At 39.6% G+C, this 23,161-nt stretch overlaps 1 protein-coding gene across 4 annotated transcripts in view; it reads right to left on the bottom strand.

Moving 5' to 3' along the window:
- The window catches only part of nfam1 (NFAT activating protein with ITAM motif 1), a 39,756-nt gene extending 18,262 nt beyond the window's left edge, over window positions 1-21,494 (bottom strand). For 2 of the 4 annotated variants that reach the window (XM_016997877.2, XM_008121870.3), the window contains exons 1-3: window positions 15,146-21,494; window positions 5,121-5,453; window positions 1,016-1,128 (exon numbers count right to left, since the gene is read on the bottom strand). In XM_016997877.2, coding sequence (XP_016853366.1) covers window positions 1,016-1,128; window positions 5,121-5,453; window positions 15,146-15,200 — 501 coding nt within the window. In that variant the 5' untranslated portion in view covers window positions 15,201-21,494. The remainder of the gene's footprint in view (window positions 1-1,015; window positions 1,129-5,120; window positions 5,454-15,145) is intronic. The other 2 variants (XM_008121871.3, XM_008121872.3) reach the window with 2 other exon arrangements.
- Between the last annotated feature and the right edge of the window lie 1,667 nt (window positions 21,495-23,161).

Genomic DNA, 23,161 nt, shown 5'->3' with positions numbered 1-23,161 from the left:
AGAGCCTTTGTGCCTTTGTTCATTCCAAACATCAGAAATTTGAGTTACTCTCTTTACTCTTCCTCTGGTGTTATATTTCTTATAGGATTAGCATTGCACGTGTGCTTTTTTGTGTCACCACTTGCATGCTCAAAATGTACACTTCAAATTACTTGGCTTCAAAGGTATTATAAGTCTGCAGTGTTTTCACTCACAAAGAAAGCAGTCACCATAGACTACAAGTCCACATCTGGAGAAGATGGGGAAGGAAAGAGTTTTGGAGATGCACAACAAGGTTCAGAGGAGTCAATTTTCAAAAAAAGATATGATTATTTTTCAAAAGTACATGATGGATCTAGCATCTACTCTACATGGATGGAAAGACTCCTTGAATAGAAAGTGCCTCCAACCATTTTTCAAGGGGGTCCTTCTTTGGAGGGCCTCCCTTAAGAAGAAGGTGGGGAAGTCCAATTGCATGTGCCTATATTGGGTTTTAACCTTGTTAATTTTAGATATATATATATATGGCAGTAATTGATCAAATCACCAATTGAATTGATGAGCTTTAATTGAGGAGACATGATAGCCATGTATAAATATGTGAAAGGATGTCATAAGGAAAAGGGAACACGCTTGTTTTCTGCTACTCTGGAAACTAGAGCTTGAAGCAATGGGTTCAATTTACAGGAAAGGGAAGAACTTCCTGACTGTAAGAGTTGTTCAGCAGTGGAACTCTCTGCCTTGGAGTGTGGTGGAAGCTTCTTTCTTGCAAGCTTTTAAACAGAGTCTGGATGGCCATCTGTCAGGGGTGCTTTGATTGTGCTTTTCCTACATGGCAGGGGGTTGGACTAGATGGCCCATGTGGTCTCTTCCAACTATGATTCTATAAGTAATATTAATTTCATTTGTTAACTAAGATTTATTTGAATCATGTGATTATTGTAATTCTAAATGGTGAGATGAACTATGGGAGGTTTTTGCTGCAGACCTTAGTTATGTAGTTACAAGTACAAGAAAGATATGTTTGGTAACTTGCCTCTCTTTTCCAGAATAGCAAGGCTGTTCCCACAATGCTTAAAACTGCTAAAATAACAGTGACAGTGATCAGGCAAACCCATGTAGTAGGAAATGGTTCTATATATCCTTTGTCTGTAAGGAAATAAACAGAAAGAAAGAAAGAAAAATTACCAAAACTGGAATGACGGTTTTAATTGCTGAGATAAATTCTATAGAATTAACACACATATAATAACAAAATTCATATTAAATCTGGTAAGGATAACCATGTAGACGGATGGCACTGTATAAAGCTGAATAATGATCTGTTATATGTTTGTATATAGTATTTCTGTATTGCCTCCCAGCCTACAAGGGCTCCTAAGACAATGAACAAATAAAAAACTAGTAATACTGAGATTAAAACATTTTAAAACATATTAAAATATCTTTTAAAGCTAAAAGATTATAGATTCCAGTATTATCTAAATACTATAATAGAATTTAGTTTTCAAATTATTCAAACAGCAACAGTCAACAGGGGGTCCCTGGACTGAGCTTGGAGTAAGGCCCCTTCCACACAGCAGTATAAAATCCCACAGTATCTGTTTTGAATTGGGTTATATGGCAGTGTGGACTCAGATAACCCAGTTCAAAGCAGATATTGTGGATTATCTATAGCCTTCATATTCTGGGTTATATGACTGTGTAGAAGGGCCCTGGGTGAATCTGAGATCTAGGTTAACAAACAATAGCAACACAGATTCACTTACAGTTAACATTGCTGCCCTGATGTCTCACCAGATAAAGGATATGCTGGACTGCAGCTTCCAGTATCTCTAGCTAGCATCAACTTTTAGGAGGATTGCTGGGAGATACAACCTAAAACATCTAGAGGATTAATATTTATTTTCTATTTGATTTGGATTTGAGAAATACCCTGAATCTTCCCTCCGAGGGCCCGTCCACACAACCATATAACCCAGAATATCCATAATAAATGCTTTGAACTGGGTTATCTGAGTCCACATTGCCATATAACCCAATTCAAAGCAGATGATGTGGGATTATATACAACTGTGTGGAAGGGACCCTAGCAAGTCACACTGTCTCTGATAGCCAGCTGTTAGGAATTGTGGGAGTTAAAGTCCAAAACACCTGGAGGGGCGAAGTTTGCCCATGCCTGGTCTACACTGTTACTGTTCAAAGCAGATAATCTGGATTTTATATGGCAGTGTAGAAGGGGCCTATGTTAGGAGGTACTGAATCCATTGAAAGAGTTATTCAAGATACTGAATCGATCTCTACAACAGATTCAGCATTTTGGATAACTTCTTTAAAGCTTGGGCTAAAATACAGAAGCAGATTTACTGCTCCATAGGAAACAGGTAAGTCACAAAGTGCCAGTTTTTAGGGGTCAACAGTTTCCTCCAGAGTTACAAAACTCCATAGTAAACTTTAAAATATTTTTCCAAGTTGGAACCTTTTTTATGATCCTGCAAAACCAACCATTCTATCATAGAGGTAATGCTGAGCTCAGGGGAACATAGAAGCAGCTGTGCTGAACCAAATGGCACAAAACCATAACTCCAAACTGTATATTAGTGTAGTACTTTTAATAGACCAAACCTCAAAAGCACAAAATAATGCACAAGCTTGTTCGCAGCAAATGCCAAGGTTGCCCAATCCTAAATCCAAAAAGAGTCTGTCAATGGACAGAGTCACATATGAGTACAGTAGAGTCTCACTTATCCAAGCCTTGCTTATCCAAGCTTCTGGATTATCCAAGCCATTTTTGTAGTCAATGTTTTCAATGTATCATGATATTTTGGTGCTAAATTCGTAAATACAGTAATTACAACATAACATTACTGCGTATTGAACTACTTTTTCTGTCAAATTTGTTGTATAACGTGATGTTTTGGTGCTTAATTTGTAAAATCATAACCTAATTTGATGTTTAATAGGCTTTTCCTTAATCCCTCCTTATTATCCAAGATATTCGCTTATCCAAGCTTCTGCCAGCCCGTTTAGCTTGGATAAGTGAGACTCTACTGTATATCCATTGACTATACAGCTTGTAAGTTGTAAGACCTTTAAAGTCAAGTCTATTTTAAACATTTCCATCTCCTCTTTTCCCCTTTCTTGCCTTTTGTGACATTTCTCCCAGTGGCATGGTATTTTGTGCATCTCTTCCCCCAGCTAGTCTCAGAAAGCTACAGGTTGAGTACTCCTTATCCAAAATGCTTGCGACTAAAGAGTTTTGGATTTCAGTTTTTTTATTCTTGTATTTGCATATCTACATATAATGAGATATCTTGGGGATGGGACCCAAATCTATGTTACCCAAAAAACAATATGCATTATCTTGTCTATTAAAATAAAAGTCAAAATATAAATGTATCTATCTATCTATTTTCCAAAATGGCTCCCACATCCAGAGAGCCATGTGACTACTGCCAACAACAGATCTGGACCAAACTTGGTACACAGACCTCTCACCCATGACCAGCTTAAAATACTGGCAGGGCTTAAGGGGGAATTGACAATGGATGATGGGAGTTGTAGTTCGCCCATATAAGGGAGCCCTGTGAACTCCACAAATGATGGATCTCGACAAAATTTAGCACACATACCCATCATAACCAACTTTACATACTGGTGGGGGGTTGACTCTGGACGACAGAAAGCACTGTGAACTCCACCAACAATGGATCTAGACCAAATTTGGCACACATACCCATCATGACCAGCTTTACATACTTATGGGTTTAGGGAGATTGACCTTGGACAATGGGAGCTGCAGTTCAATCAAAGTGCACTCTGAACCCCACCAACAATGGATATGGATCAAACCTGACACATATACCCAGCATAACCAACTTAAATATTGGCAGGCTTTGGGGGGAACTGAGCCAGGATGTTGGGAGTTGTAGTTCACCCACATTCAAAGAGCACTCTGAACTCTACTGACCATGGATCTGGACCAAACATGGCAAGCATACCCATCATAACCAACTTTAAATACTGATGGGGCTTTCAGGAATATGAGGGAGGATGGGAGCTATAGTCCATCTGCATCCAAATACCTATGTGTATCTTACATCTTAGAAAGCTATGCATATTTCTAGTGGGTTCACAATAAAACTCAAAACCTAACAATGACTGTTTCTAATATTTATCTTTATACAAGACCTAACCTTAGGTACCTGGCACCACCAAGTACCTAAGCTAGTTTATGTAATAAACGTGCTAGTTTTGAGGTACTCTGTATACACCTGTGTAAGTCGACCTCATGTATAACCATGGCCTATGGCTAAGTTAAAGGTCATTCCAAATAGAGGGGAAAGTGCAAGGGATGCATCAGGGCTATTTTGCCCAAAAGTGACACCATAGCAGGGAGAGTAAAGAAGATTTGTGCTTCTTTAAGGTTGTCCCAGAACAGACTAAACTGTTGACTTTCAACATACTTTTCAGAGATGATTTCTTTTTTTATAAGAGTTAAGTTAGAGTATTTATATTGACCCATGGATATGTTAACTAAGACTTTTTGAGCCAATTCTTAGGTAAAATTTTTAGACTTATACATGAGTACATTAGAGACTCACTTATCCAACATAAACGGGCTGGCAGAACATTGGATAAGCGAAAATGTTGGATAATAAGGAGGGATTAAGGAAAAGCCTATTAAACATCAAATTATGTTATGATTTTACAAATTAAGCACCAAAACATCATGCTTTACAACAAATGGATAGAAAAAACTGTTCAGTACACAATAACGTTATGTAATAATTATTGTATGGATTTAGCACCAAAATTTCACAATTTATTGAAAAATTGATTACAAAAACATTTACTACTAAAAGGCAAACTGCATTGGATAATACAGAACCTTGGATAAGCGGGGCTTGGATAAGCGAGACTCTACTGTATAATTTGTTTTTAATGAGAAGTAGTAATTCATTAACTAAGAAATTATCTACAATTGTAAGCAATCATAATTGGGTAGAAGAGAAGGCTAGAAACAGATGGTATTAGCAACTATGCTCCAGAATCTGTATTTCCCCCATGTTCCTATGGAGGATATATAACCTGAAAATCCCTTCATACTAGAATTCAAAATTAGCTCTTGTTTAGCTTACCTCTAAAACGGATAAATGTTCCATGTCCTTTACTTGTTTCTGAGTTCCACTTTGCTTTGCATGCATAGAAACCGGTAACAGAGCCATGCTTAGCAGGCATGACGTGAACGTGGAAACTCTCAGCCCAAGTTTGATTCACCGTGCACGTCAAACTAATGCTGCTGTTCTTATAGACAGTTATTTCTCCGTCTATTTCATCTCTTCGGTAATACCAGATTTCAAGATTTGATTGTGGCGATTTACACATCACGGTAGCTCTGCAGGTTACATCCACAGGTTCATTGATAAAAGCGATCTGAATTAAGGATGTGTCTTGTACACTGAGATGTTCTGCTAAATTTTAAAAAAGTGTTTTTCATAACTTTATCCAGTAATGTGACAAAAGAGACAGATTATTTATTTCATATCTATATATTTTAACATGTATCCTGCATACAAAAAGAAAGTAAATGTCACAACATGTAAATTCATTGATAAGATGATAAAATGACAACATTTAGATAGTTTATACCACAAATAACTGCAGTCTAATTAAGCGCCAGTTCATGATCCAATCTAGATTTTAGTGTTAAAAATCAAATTCAAATACTTTGACAATGAAAGAAGGAAAGCAGTTAATTTTTTGAAATCTTTAGTGTATTGATTCTCATGTGGATCCTTGCAAAAGTCTCAGATTTAAGTGCTTAAAAATTCAGTTCACTAAGACAGATAAAGAAACTTTAAGCAGTTTCTGGTGTAGAATAATAGTGTTGGAAAGACAACAAGAGCCATCTAGTCCAGCCTTCCTTCTTTCACCTAATACACTCCTGAGAGACAGTTATCCAGTTATGGAAAGCGGGGGAGGGGGCAAAACATTGGGTTCATTGGCTCTATAGTGTATACTGTCTCCCAAGTCAAATAACCCAGGTAACCTTGGTAACAGCCCCCCTGGGCTGAAAGTGCTACTGTTGAATGCTAGGAAGTAAATAGAGAACCTTGTGCTTTTCAGGATTTGATTCTGGATTATTATGCTGACATAGTCTGTACTGCAGAAACCTGATTGGTTGGCACTGAGGTGTATGCGTGGGGTGTTGTTCTATTCTATCAGGATAATATTCTCCTAAAGAGGTGCCTTATTCATCAGCCTGCAGGATCTGAGTGTGTATATCTAAAAGTGGGTAACCAGGACAGAATGGGGATTCTGTTGTTGTATCATCCACCCCACTGCCTTCCTGAGCTAGCAGAGATGGCCATGGGTTTGGTGTTGGAAGCTTCGCAGCTAGTACTTCTGGCAGTCATACTGAGACTCTGCTGTCAGGAGAGGCTTAGGATTTCATAGCCTCAATATCAACCATGAGCTGTCATAGACACATAATAACCTCGGCAGATTTAGACTCACTGGAACTCAGAACCACTGCAAGGATTAGGGACTGATTAAGATGGTCTACCCCAGAAGGTTGATGGATCCAGATGGATTCCATTTCTGGCCTTTTTCCGTCAGACAATTCCATTGAAGTTCTGACTAATAATTGGAATGAAGAAATGTCCAATAAGGGCTAGACTAACAATAAGCAAAATAACACATGCGTAGGGCATCAAGGGAAGAGGGAATCCATGGAAATTTTCCACTATCAGATTTATCATGGACCATATGGTGCAAAACTGTAAATGGTGCAGCTGAACTAGGTTCCCCAAAAAGAGTCTCCCACAATAGAAGACTTTGTAGTTCAAATATAATGTGGAAGTATACAAAAATAAACAATATTTTCTTTCTTACAGTAAGTTTTGTTTCATTTCTAAAAATGAAATATTGTTTTATGGTTTGTTACTGTTTATATTTTGAATTAGCAATATATGGGAGCACCAAATCTTTTAGGTGCTTAGGGTCTCTAAAGGTCTTAATTCAGCCCTCTGGCTAGAGCAGAGGACACAATCTTTCCTAAGTGTCCCAACATACAGTGTGATTTTTCAGGAAGCTGCTGATGAAGCAAGAAACCCAGAGCAACCTTGGTGGACCTCATAGGTCAGTGGCCGGAGTCATACAGCAATTTCCTAGCACTTTGACACTATGGATCTGATTACGGTGATATAGCTTAGTTACAGCCCTTTTAGATTACTGTAACACACTTGGGGCTGCCTTTGAAGTGTTCAGAAACTCCATTTGGTGCAAAGACTTACAGCAAAATTGTTAACTGGGGATGGCTGCAGGGATCCCATACCTCCTTTGCTGCAACAGCTCCATTGGCTGTCAGCTTGTTTCCAAACACAACCCACAGTGCTGGTTATGACCTATAAAGCCCTGTTATAGCTCAGGTCCATTTGCCAGTTCATATGTCCTTGTATGAGCCAGACTGGGCTTTGAGATCATCTGTCTCACCACCATCACATGAACAGTTGGTAAGGATGCGAGAGATGGCCTTGTCAGTGTCTGCCCCTGGACTCTGGAACTCCCTTCCTCCCATTGACCTACCGGTGGAAAGCTTTTCTTCAAACAGGGTTTTAAAAACATTATTGTAAAGGATGGGCTAGTGAGTGCTACATTGTTTTAAGTTCAATTGCCTTTAACAGCCTGTTATTTATTTTAATTATATTCTAACTGAATTGTATAATAATTATAAATACTTTAACTCTATTTCAATATTTTCATATGCTTTTATCTGTATTGGTTTGATATTGTGAGCAGTTTTGGGTTCCCAATCTTAGGAGAAAGGTGGGGTATAAATAAAAGTCAACCATGGAATAATTGAAATAACATAAGGAGGTGCCTTGTAAGTCATAAACAGTACAGAAAGCTGGTGAAATGCAGTTTGGCCTTGCAATGGCCTGGGACCTCTTCACATGGGCTTCTTTTCGGTAGCAGCAACAGGGTTTTTCAAGCTCAGCCACAGAACCCAACGGCTCCCATCCCACTTGTTACAAGTACTTCTGGGGCAGCTCCATGGCCAAACTGGGGGAAAACAACCCTGCTGCCAAAACGAAGCTGGTGGTGCATGATGGGAGACTTCCTGTCTTTTCATAAGGAAAGACGGGTTGAAGCGGCTTACTGAGGCTTCTCCACATCTGCTGGGATAGGGGGGAAGCCGGGATGGTGCAGGGCACGGGGTGACAAGTCCCCCCTGGGCAGGCTTATGAATTAGAAGTCTTGAATGGTCCCAGAGATGAAAATTGGCCCATTTGATCTGCCCCAATTGTCCTATGCCTTTCTGGTGTGGTGATGTTAATGGTTCCAAATATACCAATTGCTGGCGCACCATTGAAAGGCATTAGAACAGTGGACTTTTGATTCCCTTCCTAATGCTTCCAAAGGTGGAATTTGAAACTGTAACAAAAGGGAACTACTTGGTCAATATCTTTCTTGAAATTCAGAGTGGAGGTAACAGCAGTGAGTGGAGAGAGACAGGGAAGCCGTGTACCAGGAGTGTGAGGTGGCAAATCTCTCTTGCTCCCAGCACACAGGGCGCCTGACTTACATATAAATTGAACTTAAGAACAAATCTACAGAACTTATATTGTTCTTAACTTGTGGACTGCCCGTACTGGTTATTGATTTATATTCGTCTTTGGTAATTTTCTCTTTTCACTTCTTGTACTTGTCTCTTTTAAATCTCAGCTCACCTAAAATGTTATTTATTTATCTACTCTGAAACCCCCACCTTTTTTCTCTTTGGTTGATTGTGGTTGTACTTTCAATATCTCACATTTAAGAAACTCCCATCCACCACGAACTTCCTTCTCTTTGAACAGTTCTGATTCAGGGTGAGTGACCAGTATTTCCTTAAGGTTCCTGAAACCAGCTTTCTAAAAGTCCAGAGTTTCTATTCAGTAGATGTTGGCTTCCTTATTATTCTGTATAACAATATAATTGCTGTGATCCTCTGCTTCATTTTACACCCTCCCTTGCTTTCAATCTATTTCCCATGCTTTAAGTCATAGATCTTATTTCCATTTTAACATATAATGTCACTCCTTCACTTTTCTTCTTTAATCTATTTTTTGGAATAAGTTATACCCCTCTATTTCTATATTCCAAACATGAGATTCATCCAACCAAGCTTCACTGATGCCTCTTAAATCACATTTACCTTTTTGTATTAAGAATTCATCTTATTACTTATGGTCTCTATTCATTAATATTAAGACATCTTACACCACTGATCATGTTCTCTAGATGTTTCTCTAATTTCTCCTGCCTGTTGGCAGATGCTTATACTATCGTCCCAGATCTCCCTGCATCATATTTGGTCTTTTGCTTTCTGAATTACTGTCTCCCTCCGCACCATAACTCCATTCAAAACATTCCTCCTGAGGTTTGCAAAATTCCTGTGTAACTCATCCCTTGCCAGAAATCTTTTTTCAAGCAAGATTTTGCAAATAATTCAAGACATTACTGCCCTTGTCTCTCTCAGGGAGCCACCTACTATTATCATCAGACAAACGTATTTCTTCCTATAGGAACTGATGCCTCTCCATCCAGCAAATCCTTCATCATTGCCTCCTCTTTGCTCTCTGAGGACTGAGGCTGTTGTTCCTATTTCTGTGCCTCATTACTACTGATTAAGAGGAGCGCTTGGAACAGATGGTCTAGCTCCAAAGCCATAGCATGGTTCCTGGTCATTGTCACATTTTTCAAAATGTCTTTCGTGTTTGCAAACTGACCTTTCCTCAGAGGCATCTATCTACTATGTGTTGCCCTCCAGGAGAGCCTGCTCTGTCAAAACAAAAACAAAAAAAAATTAATCCTCCCAGATAAGCTTCAGTATAGATATGTAGACCAAGGCTGTTGCATCTTCACCTTCAGCAATGCAACCAATTTGCATGTCATGCACATATAGCGCCTGTCATCCTCAGGCAAAAATACAAACAGTTTGGATGTTGCAGCTCCCTCATCATCCATCTTCAGTAGGCTTATATAAGTAGTGTCACAGGACTCTGGGACTTCCCTGGAAAGCAATCACATAATTTGTGTGTTTTCTTTTCCTTGTTTTCTTCCTGTATACAACTTCTAGAGACTGGGGGGAAACTAAAATGGAGTAATGAATCCTGGTTGTGGAACATGCAGCTGCATCTCATTGCAGTGGGCCGATTTAAAACTGTAAAAGAATATAAAGATCCACAGAAGAAGGTGAACTCCTGAAACAGTTTGATATGAATGATGAGAAGATAGCAGCTTACATATGCCTGGCAGGAGATGATAATATAGTTTACAAAATTGAACATTTGACAAATGCAAAAGAAATATGGGATAATCTTAAGAAACTATTTGATTCTCCAAGCAACATCACTCTGAGTTGATATTCAAGAAGACATGGAAGCAGGCCTTCTAATAATAACAATAACAACAAAGAACAACAACACTTTATTTTTATATCCCGCCACCATCTCCCCGAAGGGACTCGGGGTGGCTAACATGGGGCCAAGCCCAAAAGAAGAAAAAGGTATAAACAAGTTAAAACATAAAAACAAGAGCAACCTGACAATCAAGTAAAAACAAATTCAAACACAATTGTACAAATAAAATGATAAAAGCAGGATAAAAAGGGCCATAAAATAACATCACCACCGATGGATAAGATGGGGGGGGGGGGGTCAAGTCAAAAGTACATAGTACTAGACTGTTTAATGAAGTGCCTGGACAAGTGTCACAAGGTTGTCTAGGATAGAGTTTGGGATAAGATGGGACAAGAGATAGAGTGCAAAGTATATCTATCGGAGGGGTCTGTCTTGTTGCTGATTATTTGAAAGCACACTGGAAGAACCATGTTTTGAGCTGTTTAATAAAGGCAGACAGGGTTGGGGCCAGCCTAATCTCCCTAGGGAGGGAGTTCCAAAGCCGAGGGGCCGCCACAGAGAAGGCTCCCTCCCTTCCTCCAACAAGCCGGGCCTGTGATAGTGAAGGGAGCGAGAGGAGAGCCTCCCCAGAAGATCGAAGAGATCGTGCAGGCTCATAAAGGGAAAGGCGGTCGCAAAGGTACATGGGTCCTGAACCATTCAGGGCTTTGTAGGCAATTACCTGCACCTTGAATTGGGATTGGAAAGTGAACAGCAGCCAATTGAGCTCCTTAAACAGGGGGGTTGACCTCTCCCTGTAAGTTGCTCCGGTTACCAGTCTGGCTGGTGATCGTTGGACTAGTTGTAGTTTCCGGGCCGTCTTCAAGGGCAGCCCCACGTAGAGTGCATTGCAATAGTCCATTCTGGAGGTGACTAAGTCATGGACCACCATGGCCAAGTCAGACTTCATGTGTTAATGTTCCACAATCAGAGGCGGTCCAACCATAAGGCAAAATAGGCATTTGCCTGTGGCGCCATCGTCCCGGGGGCACCATCGTCCTGGGAGGAGGGCACCACTCTCCACCTCCTTCTCTTTTGGGCCTTCCAGCAGCCGCGCTGGGCCTTCCGGCCAGCGCAGACCCACCTTCGCACCACGCAAGCCCACCTTTGGGGCCTTCAGAGATTGTGAGGTCTGTAGGAACTTGGAAGCTAGGTATGTGGGGTTTATATATCTGTAGAAGGTCCAGGGTGGGAGAACTTTTCTTTGAAGCAGGTGTGAATGTTGTAATTAATCACCTTGATTAGCATTTAATGGCCCTGTGGCTTCTTCTTGCCTGGGAGAATCTTTTTTTGGGAGGAGTTAGCTGTCCCTGATTGTTTACTGTCTGGATTTCTTCTGTTTTCAGAGTGTTGTTCTTTATTTATTGTCCTGATTTTAGAGGGTTTTTTTTTAATACTGAGGGCTATCTGGGTTATCTAAGTCCACACTGCCCTATATCCCTGTTCAATGTTTAGTGCTAAATTTGCAAATATAGTAATTCCTACATAACATTACCATGTATTGAACTGCTTTTTCTATTGATTTGTTGTAAAACATGATGTTTTGGTGCTTAATTTTTAAAATCATAATGTAATTTGATGTTTTATAGGCTTTTCCTTTATACTTCCTTATTATCCAACATTTTCGCTTATCCAACGCTTTTATTTTTCAGTGATTGGTTTGGGGGGGCGCCAAAATTCTGTTTGCTTACACTTGAAAAATACCTAGGGCCGGCTCTGTCCACAATATGTAGAAAGTAGTACAAATGAATATTTACATATTTGCAAATACTGACAAAGGTTACTTGTAAATGAATACCTGCATTCAAGAATTAACCATCAATATTCTACATGCTGTTTGGAGAGATAACGTCAAGTTTTGCTCCCATGTCTTTTCCACATGTAGAAGCTGTACATAGGGCACCATATGAACCAGCCTTCCTTGCCTTCTTAATTCACCTATCTCATCTATGTATAGACCTATCTCAGACCAACTTGGCACGTGCCTAATGAAATGCAGGCATACAGAGGAACACACTAATAATGCTTTGCCTACTCACTGTGCTGACTGGGCATGCTGCTGTCTGTATTGGAATGACGTTTAATTTAATAACGGAGCCTATTAACAAAATGTGCTTTTTTGTATCTTCAAGTATTATGGGAAATTATCATCTGTGTAACCATGGACTTCCTCTTTCCCTCTCCCCTCCCAACCCCAGAGTCTGTCTGAAATTCTGGTATGTGGAAAGCAGTGGGCGGAAACGGACTGATTACTCAGTTTGCAGGAATAGAGTATTACAGTCTAACAACAGAAGGACAATAGGGATGGGAAGTGATTCTCAAAAGTGACTGTTTTGTATAGCATAGCATCTATTTTTATCTCATTCTGCAGGATACATTATGTAGGTCGATGCTCAATGTGTGTTATTTGCCAGTGCTTTGTGAGGCTGTGTACTAATGGAACTCCTGTGGGTCTCTTCTTGCATACTTTTTTGAAGATATCTCACCACCGTAAACACATCAAAGGGCCACAGAAGGATTAGTTATTCATTTCCAATTATAAATCCATAAACAGCGCCTAAGAGGAATCCAAGAACCTGTTCCCTGACATCATTATCCCTTTCTACTTATAAACAACAAATATTTCCTCAGAATTTCTAAACCCATAGTGAAGGGTATATGAAGTGGGTCAGCCTTTCATAATCTGGGGATGAGTGTGTGGGTGTGTGGGTGTGTGTGTGGGGGGCGGGGGTAATAGTATTAACGTTGACACCTATGTCCATGAACATGTTCCACACAAAGCAGGAGAGAGTAAGCTGTACGAATGAACCTGCAATATTGTCATATACAATGTTGTAACATGTGCAACACAGGTAAGTTACTATTCTACATACACATACAGGGGAGAAAAACAAAATGAGGTGTACTTTTCATTACCCTGAGAAGAGTTATTCAGTTTTTAAAAAAATACGCAGTATCAAAGTACAGGCAGTCCCTGAGTTACAAACATCTGACTTACAAACAACTCTTAGCTAAGAACAGGGGTGAGGCAACAGGAAGTGAGAGAAATCTACCCTAGGAAGGGGAATTCAATCAGTCATGGGGAGAGTTTTCTCCACTAAAGCTTTATCACCAATCGTTGTTTCCACAACAAGCCAATTTTAAAAAAAATCTAATTCCCACAGGGACAGAAAGTGAGATGAAATCTTCTGAACAGGGTCACAGCAAAACAACCACCACAGGGGTGTTAACCTTCCCCTATGCTATCATTCTCATTCATGTGTGTGTGTGTGTGTATGTGTGTGTGTGTGAATGATAGCATAGGGAAAGGTTAACACCCCTGTGGTGTTTGTTTTGCTGTCTATGACCCTGTACAGAAATTTTCATCTCACTATATATATGGCTGGAGTTACACTTTAAAATGTACCTGTTCTGACTTATATACAAATTCAGCTTAAGAACACACTTACAGAACATCTCTTGTTTATAACAGCTCTGTCACTAACCCTAGTAGAAATAGCATTTTAGTTAAAAGTAATTAGCTGGGTGTTTCTATTCATATTTGAACTCTACAGCTAATTCTTTTTATATTTTCACTATGCAATGTCATGCATATTTATTCAGTACGGAATTTCTCTACTGCTGCTGAGTAATATTGTTACTTGGCAGTGTAATATAATGGTTTGAGCACATGATTACAAATCTGGACACCAGGGTTCAATTTTCCCGCTCATCCATGACAAGTTACATATTCTTAACCTCAGAAAACCTTGTGATAGTATTGCATTAAAGTCACCATAAATCAGAAACCATTTAAAAGCACACAACAACAAACAATATTATTGAGGACTGCAGACTTACAGAAATATGCCTTGAATATTTTCTTAACAATAAATTATGTTCAATTTAGTGAGACGTACTCAGGGAAGTAGGTACAGGACTGAATCATTAGGTGATAACAGTTTCCCATCCTCATCACTACCTGTAAAATGGAGATCTGCCTTGTAGGACTATTTTCTCTCTCTCTCTCTCTCTCTTTTTTTTTTTTAGCAGTTATTCAACTTTATCCAGAGTAAGAGATAGTGCATTTATATAATTGTTCAGTTGCAGCACAAATTCATGATCTGTCACATACTGATAGATAGGTATCAGACTTCACACTATATAAGCAGCTGCTGTTCTTTACAGGTTTTTATATCACCATTGTTTATTAAAGGAACAGGAGAAACAACATTTTAAATCGAAGTTCCAGAAACCGCAAAAGGCCAAACTATTTAGCCATATCAGAAATACTAGTACTGTCGTACTTTATACTAAACTGAGAGCTTAACAATTAAACACAAATCAATTTTTAAAACCCTCCAGTTAACTGGAGAAGAAACTAAACAATTATACCTAATAAACACACTTTCAATTTCTATTCAGTATACACTATATTCCATTTTAAAGTGGCATAATGCTACCACTATACAATGAATTGAGGAGGAAAACAATACAGCATTGTTTTACATTTATGATTCCTTATTTGCATAGAAAGCCACACTCTATACATCAAGTTCTGAAAACCTGTAAGATTCTTGAACAGATTACTGAGGCAAATCATGCATATGTAAGGCAAAAACACAAGGGAATATTTAGTAGAAAAAATGGAGGCTAATGGTCTAAGGCACTACTTAAAACTATTTATATACTGAATAAATCCAAGAGTAAAGAGAATAAAGGAATAAAACTTTGTTTACCTGCACATTGAACTGTCCATAAAAGTAAAATCACAATGTACAAATGTGAGGGCATGGCAACACCGGAAAAGAAAAAAAAAATGTGTGAATGCACTCCAGCTCTGGTCAAAGGGGTTCTTCTAAGAAATGGCTTCTCTCTGTGTCAATTTTATTGTTCCTGTTTTTTTGTTGTTTTTGGGGGGGGGGGGGTAGGAGGGACAACTTTAGGAGGAACAACGTTCTGATAGTTTGTTCCTTGTTCAGTCTTTTCTGCTTTACTCAGCATGTTCTACTGTGGAAGAACAACACGGCAAGGAAAAGAAACAGTGCATTATTTTACCTCTACAGATCAGTAGCTACATAGCTTCTTTTCTAGCTTTGATTTTGCTGGTCTTTTGTTGAATGCTTCCAAGTAATGTCTGAATTTCAATGGCCATAAAGTGTTGTTTTCTTGGCAAGTTTTTTGTAATTGAGGACCCTCAACCCCACCCCTAATAAAAAAGCGACAGTGGGAATTGTAGTTTCCCAACGACGGAAGGACAGAGGAACTGGAAGCTGCCTCCATCTCTACGACCTCCCTCAAGTCTCCACAAGACCAGCAGCAGCTTGCACTCCATAGCCCCCAAGCTCCCACACACGGACACCTACCCTCGGCTCATCTGTTCAGCCTGAGCCAGTCCGCACCAGCAAATCTCCAAGACTTTCATTGAGATCGCCATCTTGCCCTCTCCCAGCCAAGATACAAGCCGAAAAGACAAAATGTATCCAGAGCACATCCATTTCCAAGCCTGTGCTACTATGCATCTCTCTATATTTCTTTTATTGTATTTTTCTCATGTGGACATGAAGATGGGCACACAAATGGAGGGGATAAAATATAAGGCAAATGACCTTTTTCATCCTGTGTTCAGCTATGGCAAGACCCTTTCTCTTCACCCTCTCTTCCCTCTCTATTTATTTACAGTATTTATATTCTGCCCTCTTCACCCCGAAGGGAACTCAGGGTGGATCACAATGCACATATAAGGCAAACATTCAATGCCTTGACATAGAACAAAGACAAACGCAGGCTCCGAGCTGGCCTCGAACTCATGACCTCTTGGTCAGAGTGATTGGACTCAGTTGGCTGCTCACCAGCTTGCGCCACAGCCCGGGCCCAAACATCACATGAACTCTCTTATGTATTTTTATATTTTTATTATTATTGAACTCTGAAATGAAGACAAATGTACAACCCATGAACTCCAGTAACCTCTCTTGAGAAATTCCAGATACCCATTCCACACTCTGTGCGAGAACCAGAGATGGGACATAATCTATGGGACAAAGGACCTTCCTGATCTCAGCGGGAGCCCATCCACCCACTGCCTAGCAGTTCCCCTGAGGGATCTCAGCTATTTGTGGGACAACAGTCCAGGATGAAACTTTGATAGTGATCACATCAACTATACTCATCTTTGGGACTCTTTATCTCCCCTGCATGGGAAGATTTCTGGCACAACCCTTGTTGTTTTCTTCGGCAGGGTCATGTCAAATCATCTTTTGGATTTTTCCTTGTCTCCAGCATTCCGTTGCTACACACTATGGGGTTGGTTTGACCCCTAGGACCTCACCGCCCCCAAGACCGCCTCGCCATCCCATTGGGAGCCCCTTGATCAGCTGGGAGGAGATCCCGGGCTACATCATCACCGCCTCCTCCAGTCATGCCGGGCACCAGCTAAGACCCACCTCCTGGCCAATCAGAGGCTTGTTGGACGCTTTCTCAGTGCTAGCCAATCAGGGGAAAGGAAGTAAGCTTCAAAACATGGCAATGTTAATGCATGGGAATTCTTGTGTATAAAAATGCCTGTTTATGATTATGCTTTTACACTTGTACCCTTTGAGCATCCATACTGTACGAGTGTCCTTTTTGCACAAATGGAATACATTATCTGTTGTGGTGTTGTGTGTTTTCTGGGCTGTATGGCCATGTTCCAGAGTTACTGGAACATAGCCATACAGCCCAGAAAACACACAACCACCCTGTGATTCCAGCCATGAAAGCCTTCAACAACAAATTATCTGTTGTTTGCCATCAACCAGGTGAGATTCCTGGTTCCTCTTTCTGATTCGTGACATCTGCAGTTAGTGAAGCTTGCCAGACATCCTTCGGCTATCCACAGGACTTAGAAAAACTTCAAATTTCCAGCATCATTTTGTTCAGAGAAAGGTTGGTATTGCCTTCCTCTGCAGTTAGAGAGTATGACTTGCTCAATGCTATCAGTGGTTTTCATAGCTGAGCGGAGATTCAAATCCTGGTCTGCAGAATTGTATTCCAATACTCAAAACTACTTCACTATGCTGGCTAGAATTCCCAATTTTCCAGTTTGGTACAACTTTCAACAGTCTCAGCTTGGTCCTAATTAATCTTGACATTCATAGTATTAGAGAACATAACCTTTTAGAGAAGCACCAAAAAACCCTTTAGAGCAGAATCTCCTCTTGTAATATACAACCAAATATAATTATGCTAGGCAATGGTTTCAGTTGTTGGACTGAGTAACCAGCAATCTCCGATCTGTCAGGAAAAACAGAGATTTGCCAGTAGATAAAAACAGAGCTTTAGAAGTGTTTTTATCAGTGCCCAAAAAAGTACTCTCCCATAAAACAACTTGGTTCAGATTATGAATCAAGAGACAAAAATGAAGACGACTTTGATGGAAATAACATACTTGGTTTACTCACAACTTTCATGTGATCAACATGCACAGGTACAAAAAAACTTATCAGCCCAGTTTCAAATATATTTGAGATGGTTCCCTGTGCCAGCCGGCCAGTGCATCTCTCTTTAACAAAACAGCTATCAACAGGTCACATAGTTAAAAGGAGAGAAAAAGAGCATGTGGTCGGCAGCCCCTTTTATAACTTCTCAGAAACCATAAAGTAAAGGAAGCTGCACACCAGAACACACGTACAGGAAATCGTAAACAAGATAATAGAAAAACAGATTGCTAGAGAAGGCTTGATGAAGGTTGTCATTTCCAACATATACTTTAGTGAGGAATATAGAATTCTTATGACCCATACTAAACTTTAAACTGTAGCATGCCTTTGGACAGCACCATGATTATAAAAGTGATATCAAACTGATATAACTCTTTAGTGAAAATGTACTTAAGACTGTCAAGGTTTAAAATATATGATTTCTAATTGAGTTACAAAGCTTGAGGAGGTTGGCCATAGAGTGACGGTGGAGGGTGTTGAGATTTCTAGTGATAACATATTAATCAAATCTGCAAATAATCGAATTATCCAAAGGTTAAACCAATGTGGAGGGCCAACTGCATCATAGTCTGTCAAAAGCATTTCAACATCATGTGGCAATGAAATACCAAGTTTAATATGCTGCAAGATCAAATTCCAGTTTATCAGGGAAAACAAACACACACCCCCCCCAAATCTGAACATAAAGATATTCCTTCTCAGATGTTGTCTGCACTGATTTACATTAGAATTAAGTTTATAATTGTTGTTCTCGTGACTAAAAAGTGGTTATCAAAACACTTGGAATCTTAATGTAGAAAGTTACCGTAGCCTGTAACTATTTCTGGCAGAATGGGATGGGGAGTATAAATGTATATTTCATAAGTAATATAATGACTAGCACTAGACCAACTTTACTGGTGTAGGAGTCCTACTTTTCAAAATCATTTTAGAAGCATTTTTCAAATTTTATGCCATTTTCTTATCAGGACTGTCTTTTCTCTCAGAAAAATAACAGAAAGTAATGGAAAACATGAGATACAGTTTTAGCATGTTAACAAGTAAAAATAACCAGTTACTTTTAAAACAGTGTGATATCTAACAGGAACTGACAGCTTTCAAAAAGTAACTTTCCAAGCACTGGCGAAGACTAGCTTCACTGAGAGTGGAAATGGAATAGATCTAACATATTCCAAAAGACCTTGCAAAATACTCTCACAAGGTGGTGCTGTAGAACAACCAGTGTATAAGTCTTTGAAGCACTGTGTTTATATCTTTCAGTCAGAGAAATTCTGGGTCATCTTTTGTAAGAAAATAGCAGTTTATCTTTTTAAAAACCCATGAGTTAAATATTTCTCCTCACTCCATCCTTTTTTTTTCTTTGGTTCAATGCAGTGAGGTAGCATTGAGATTTAGATACAGTTGGAATTGTCAAGGTCAGACCAAATATAGTCCCATGCCTTACTCCATCAGCTAAGTTTAAACATTCCCTCCATCCTGGTCTAATCCTTTCTGAGTTTTTTTTTTTTTGGGGGGGGGGGGGTTGCATAAAAATGAAAGAGATTGTGTCATAAAATGCACCAAACCCCATTCTCAACTGGAAACAATTCTGTTTCTCCATACTTTGTCCTGAGAGTGGCCTCTTGTCCATAACAATGGTGAAATTACAGGACCATCAGACATTGTGGCAACCAATTACTTTTAGAGCATACCATAATTTCTCATTACGTAAACACTCAAAATCTTTAGTGTAATCTACACAGTAAATGTATATTCTTCTGATGTTTTCTGATACATTCCCTTATTAACATATGCTTGCAATATGATCCTTACAACCTCTTCCTTTTCTCAACCCAATTTGAATATCTGGCAATTTTTGCTCCATATATGATAAAAATCTTACTTGAAAAATCTTGAATATTACTTTGCTTGGAAGATCAGTATGATAGCATGACGTTGCTCCAGTCTCCTGTCCTTTTTTGAGGATCAGAACATTTATAGAGTGTATACTGAGTTTTGAGGATCAGAAAATTTATTGAGTGTATAGTGAGTTATGTGAGCCAAGGGAATATAGTTCGTGTTCTTCAGGGCATTTATGTTGGGAATAAAATACATTATAGGCAAAAATTAAAAAATAGAGAGTTCTGTCTTATTGCGGACTTACCAAGTCATATTATAAATATTTATACAGCCTTCTTTGGAGCCAGTGCAATTCAGGAGACCAGGTCTCAAATAGCTCCTTAGCCATGAAAAGGCACTGAGTGACCTTGGGCAAGTCACACTCTCTCAGCTTCAGAGGAAGGCAATGGCAAACCCCTCTGAACAAATCTGCCAGTAAAACCTCATGGTAGGTCACCTTACAATCATCATAAATTGGAAACAACTTGAAGACACAAACAACAATGGCTGTTAAAAGAAAAGAGGGGACAATATATACACAGAGATACGGATTTAAAAATATAAGACAATGAAAAGGTACATAAACACATGCTCTTATGCTTCATTTTGGGCATATCCAGACTGATAGGGAAGTCCCAGATTTTATACTGGATTAAAATAGGGAACAGGTACAAAAAGGTTCTGACAGCACTGGGCACTGACAGAAATTATTGGCAAAAAAGTGCATATGGATCTCAAAAATAAAACTAGAAATAACAGGAACAAAACCTGGGAGTTTCTGGTCTTATTAATCACTGCCAATGTGCCCATTATAAATTTATACTGGATGGTTCCAATTTCCCCTACTTTTGTATACACTACTCAATAACTTGATTGAAAATTTAATATAGGGTAATACATGAAAAAAAGATTTAGAGATATTGTTGAACTTTTTCTTAAGGCTGTGAATAAATGTGGCAACCTACTTCAAAGCATTTTGTCCTCACCTACCCCCTCCTTCAGCTCCTGCTTTCCTTGATATATAGCCTGATTACGAGTTCAGGAAAACTCAGAAGCTGGCTCTCTATTTTGAAATATTTTAGTTGACCCTAATAAAGATATGAACACTGACTCCAGTATCAGTACCATATCTCAATTTTACAAATTGAGATATGGTACTAACTTTCCTCCCATGAACACAAGGCAGCATATACGCCCTGTCTTTCTCTCCTTTTCCCCATACAACAGTGCTGTGAGGTGGGTCTGGCTGAGAGAAAGAGAGTGAGTTACTAACCAAAGATCATCTGATATGTCCTCTGGCAAAGTGCAGATTAAACCCTAGATCTCCCAATTCCCAGTTGGTCATGGCATATTGGCTTTTTTCCTGCTGATAAGACAAGTCATCTCCAGCAAATAGAATGCAGAATGAATAGTTTTATAACTGATACATCTGTGAATAGGCAGGAGTGCAAGGGGCTCTGCGTTTCTCAAGTACTGTAATTTTCTGCATTATTGATAATAAGGTTGTCAGTCTATATTTCACATCCACCCCACATACACAAACCTGTATCTTTTCAGACCCACAGAGCAGCATTCAATCTCCAAAGCATTAATCACTGAAATAGAATTAAATATTTCATCAGGAAAGACTCATGGGAATTGACTTAGGCATCAAGAACACTGAACAACATTCCTCTTGCTCAGTATAATATTGGCTAAATTCAAAGATGAAACAAGCTGCCAAGGTAGAGAGATTATCTGTAACTAGGAGTCAGGGAACATTCAACTTTGTCCTATAAAAAGCACTGTCCATGGGTAGCTGTTTAAAGGCGCTTCTAAGAAAACAGTTAAAATAATGTCATATTTATTTAGCATATTGGCATTGTTGGCACTTGCATACTTTTGTCTGCCACGGACTCTTTGCTACTTGTCTGTTCCCAACAGGGAAGAAAATTCCAAGGAGTGCTCTGTCTGAGGAAACCAGAAGCGATTAAGGTTTTACGGCAGAGCTCCTGCAGCATGGGTACCATCCTGAACTCCCTGCAGAGGGGCTCAGAAAATACAAGACGGACTTTTCCCAGTTCATCACAGTAGAGAGGGGTGGTCCTGGCTCCTGCCACCACCAGGTCGAGAAGCCTTACCACACAGTCTGAGAACCAATCCTTCAGCCAAAAGTAGCCCTTCTGAAAAGAGATCCGGAGACTGACAGGTCCAGATGGTATGCGGACACTGAGGCTGAAGAGGCAATTTCCCTGAGAGCTGTCTCGCAAAAGATAGGTCCCCACTGGTTCTTGCAGTAACCTTGCATGGGCCTCCTGCACAGACAAGGCCCCCCAGTAAAACCTACTGGCCTGCAGGAGGCTGAGTGTGCGCTCCACAACTTCCCACTCATCATCACGAAATGTCCGGTAGCGAGATAACAATCTGCTTTTTGTCAGGATGAGTTGAGAGTCTTTATACTGTGTCTGAGCAGAGGAAAAGCTGTTGAGTTTGCTCATCTGTCTTCCCCACTTTGATCAACTCCCAAAGAAGAACCCATGGATCAGAGGAAGATGCTCTTTCAAGTCATCACTATCTTCAGCCCTGGAAAAAAAGAATATAAATGAGGGTTTAAGGACTATTACTTCAGCAAAAGAGAAAGAATAAGTTAAAGTAAGCCAACGCATATAAAAGCTAGAAGCAACAGGTCAAACTATAGCTTCAAGAAACGAGAAAACTGGGAGCATCATTGCATGATTTCACTTCTTGTCATAAGATCCACATGTGCTTCTGAGCACTGCCCTATTTTCACCCAGAAACTGCTATTAGAAATTGCTTTGCAATTTAAAAGCTTCCTCGAAATTGTAACAAAAAGGTGTCCAGGGATGGCAATTGCATTTTGGAATTCAAGTTTTTTTCTTCCCAGTTAGTGGGTATGGATAACAGCCTCTATTCTCTTAGAGTTGCCTTAAGAAATAAGCAAACAAGATGATTCATGAATTGCCAGTTCTAGAGGAATCCAAGGAATGTCACAAGTCATATGGCAAAAGTCATAAATACGATATGTAACAAACTGAGTTGTAGGATAATGGTTCTGTATGGTATGTTATAAAAGCACAAGTGAGGTCATCCAGAAAGGCAGCCATAATATTTTATCAAGGGTGAAACCAAAAAATAACTCTCAGGTTTCCTTTCAGAAGATTTTATAAGAATATGTTATAATTCTACCTTTCTCAAAATCATCCCTTAGCTTATAGAAGTCTTGTTTGCTTTGTTTGGTTCTTATGTTGTCTCTCCTCGCCCCCATTCAGCTAGAGCAGCAGTTCTTAAAAAGTCTGCTCTGAGGAGCCCTTGGGGCTCCGTGCTTTCCTCCTCCTCCTCCTCCTCCTCCTCCTCCTCCAAGCTTTCCGTCCTCTTTCCTGCTCCTCCCCCTCCAAC

This window comes from Anolis carolinensis, chromosome 5 (genome assembly GCF_035594765.1).
Source record: "Anolis carolinensis isolate JA03-04 chromosome 5, rAnoCar3.1.pri, whole genome shotgun sequence".
NCBI lineage: Eukaryota > Metazoa > Chordata > Lepidosauria > Squamata > Dactyloidae > Anolis > Anolis carolinensis.
This window is presented reverse-complemented; position numbering and strand designations above follow the sequence as displayed.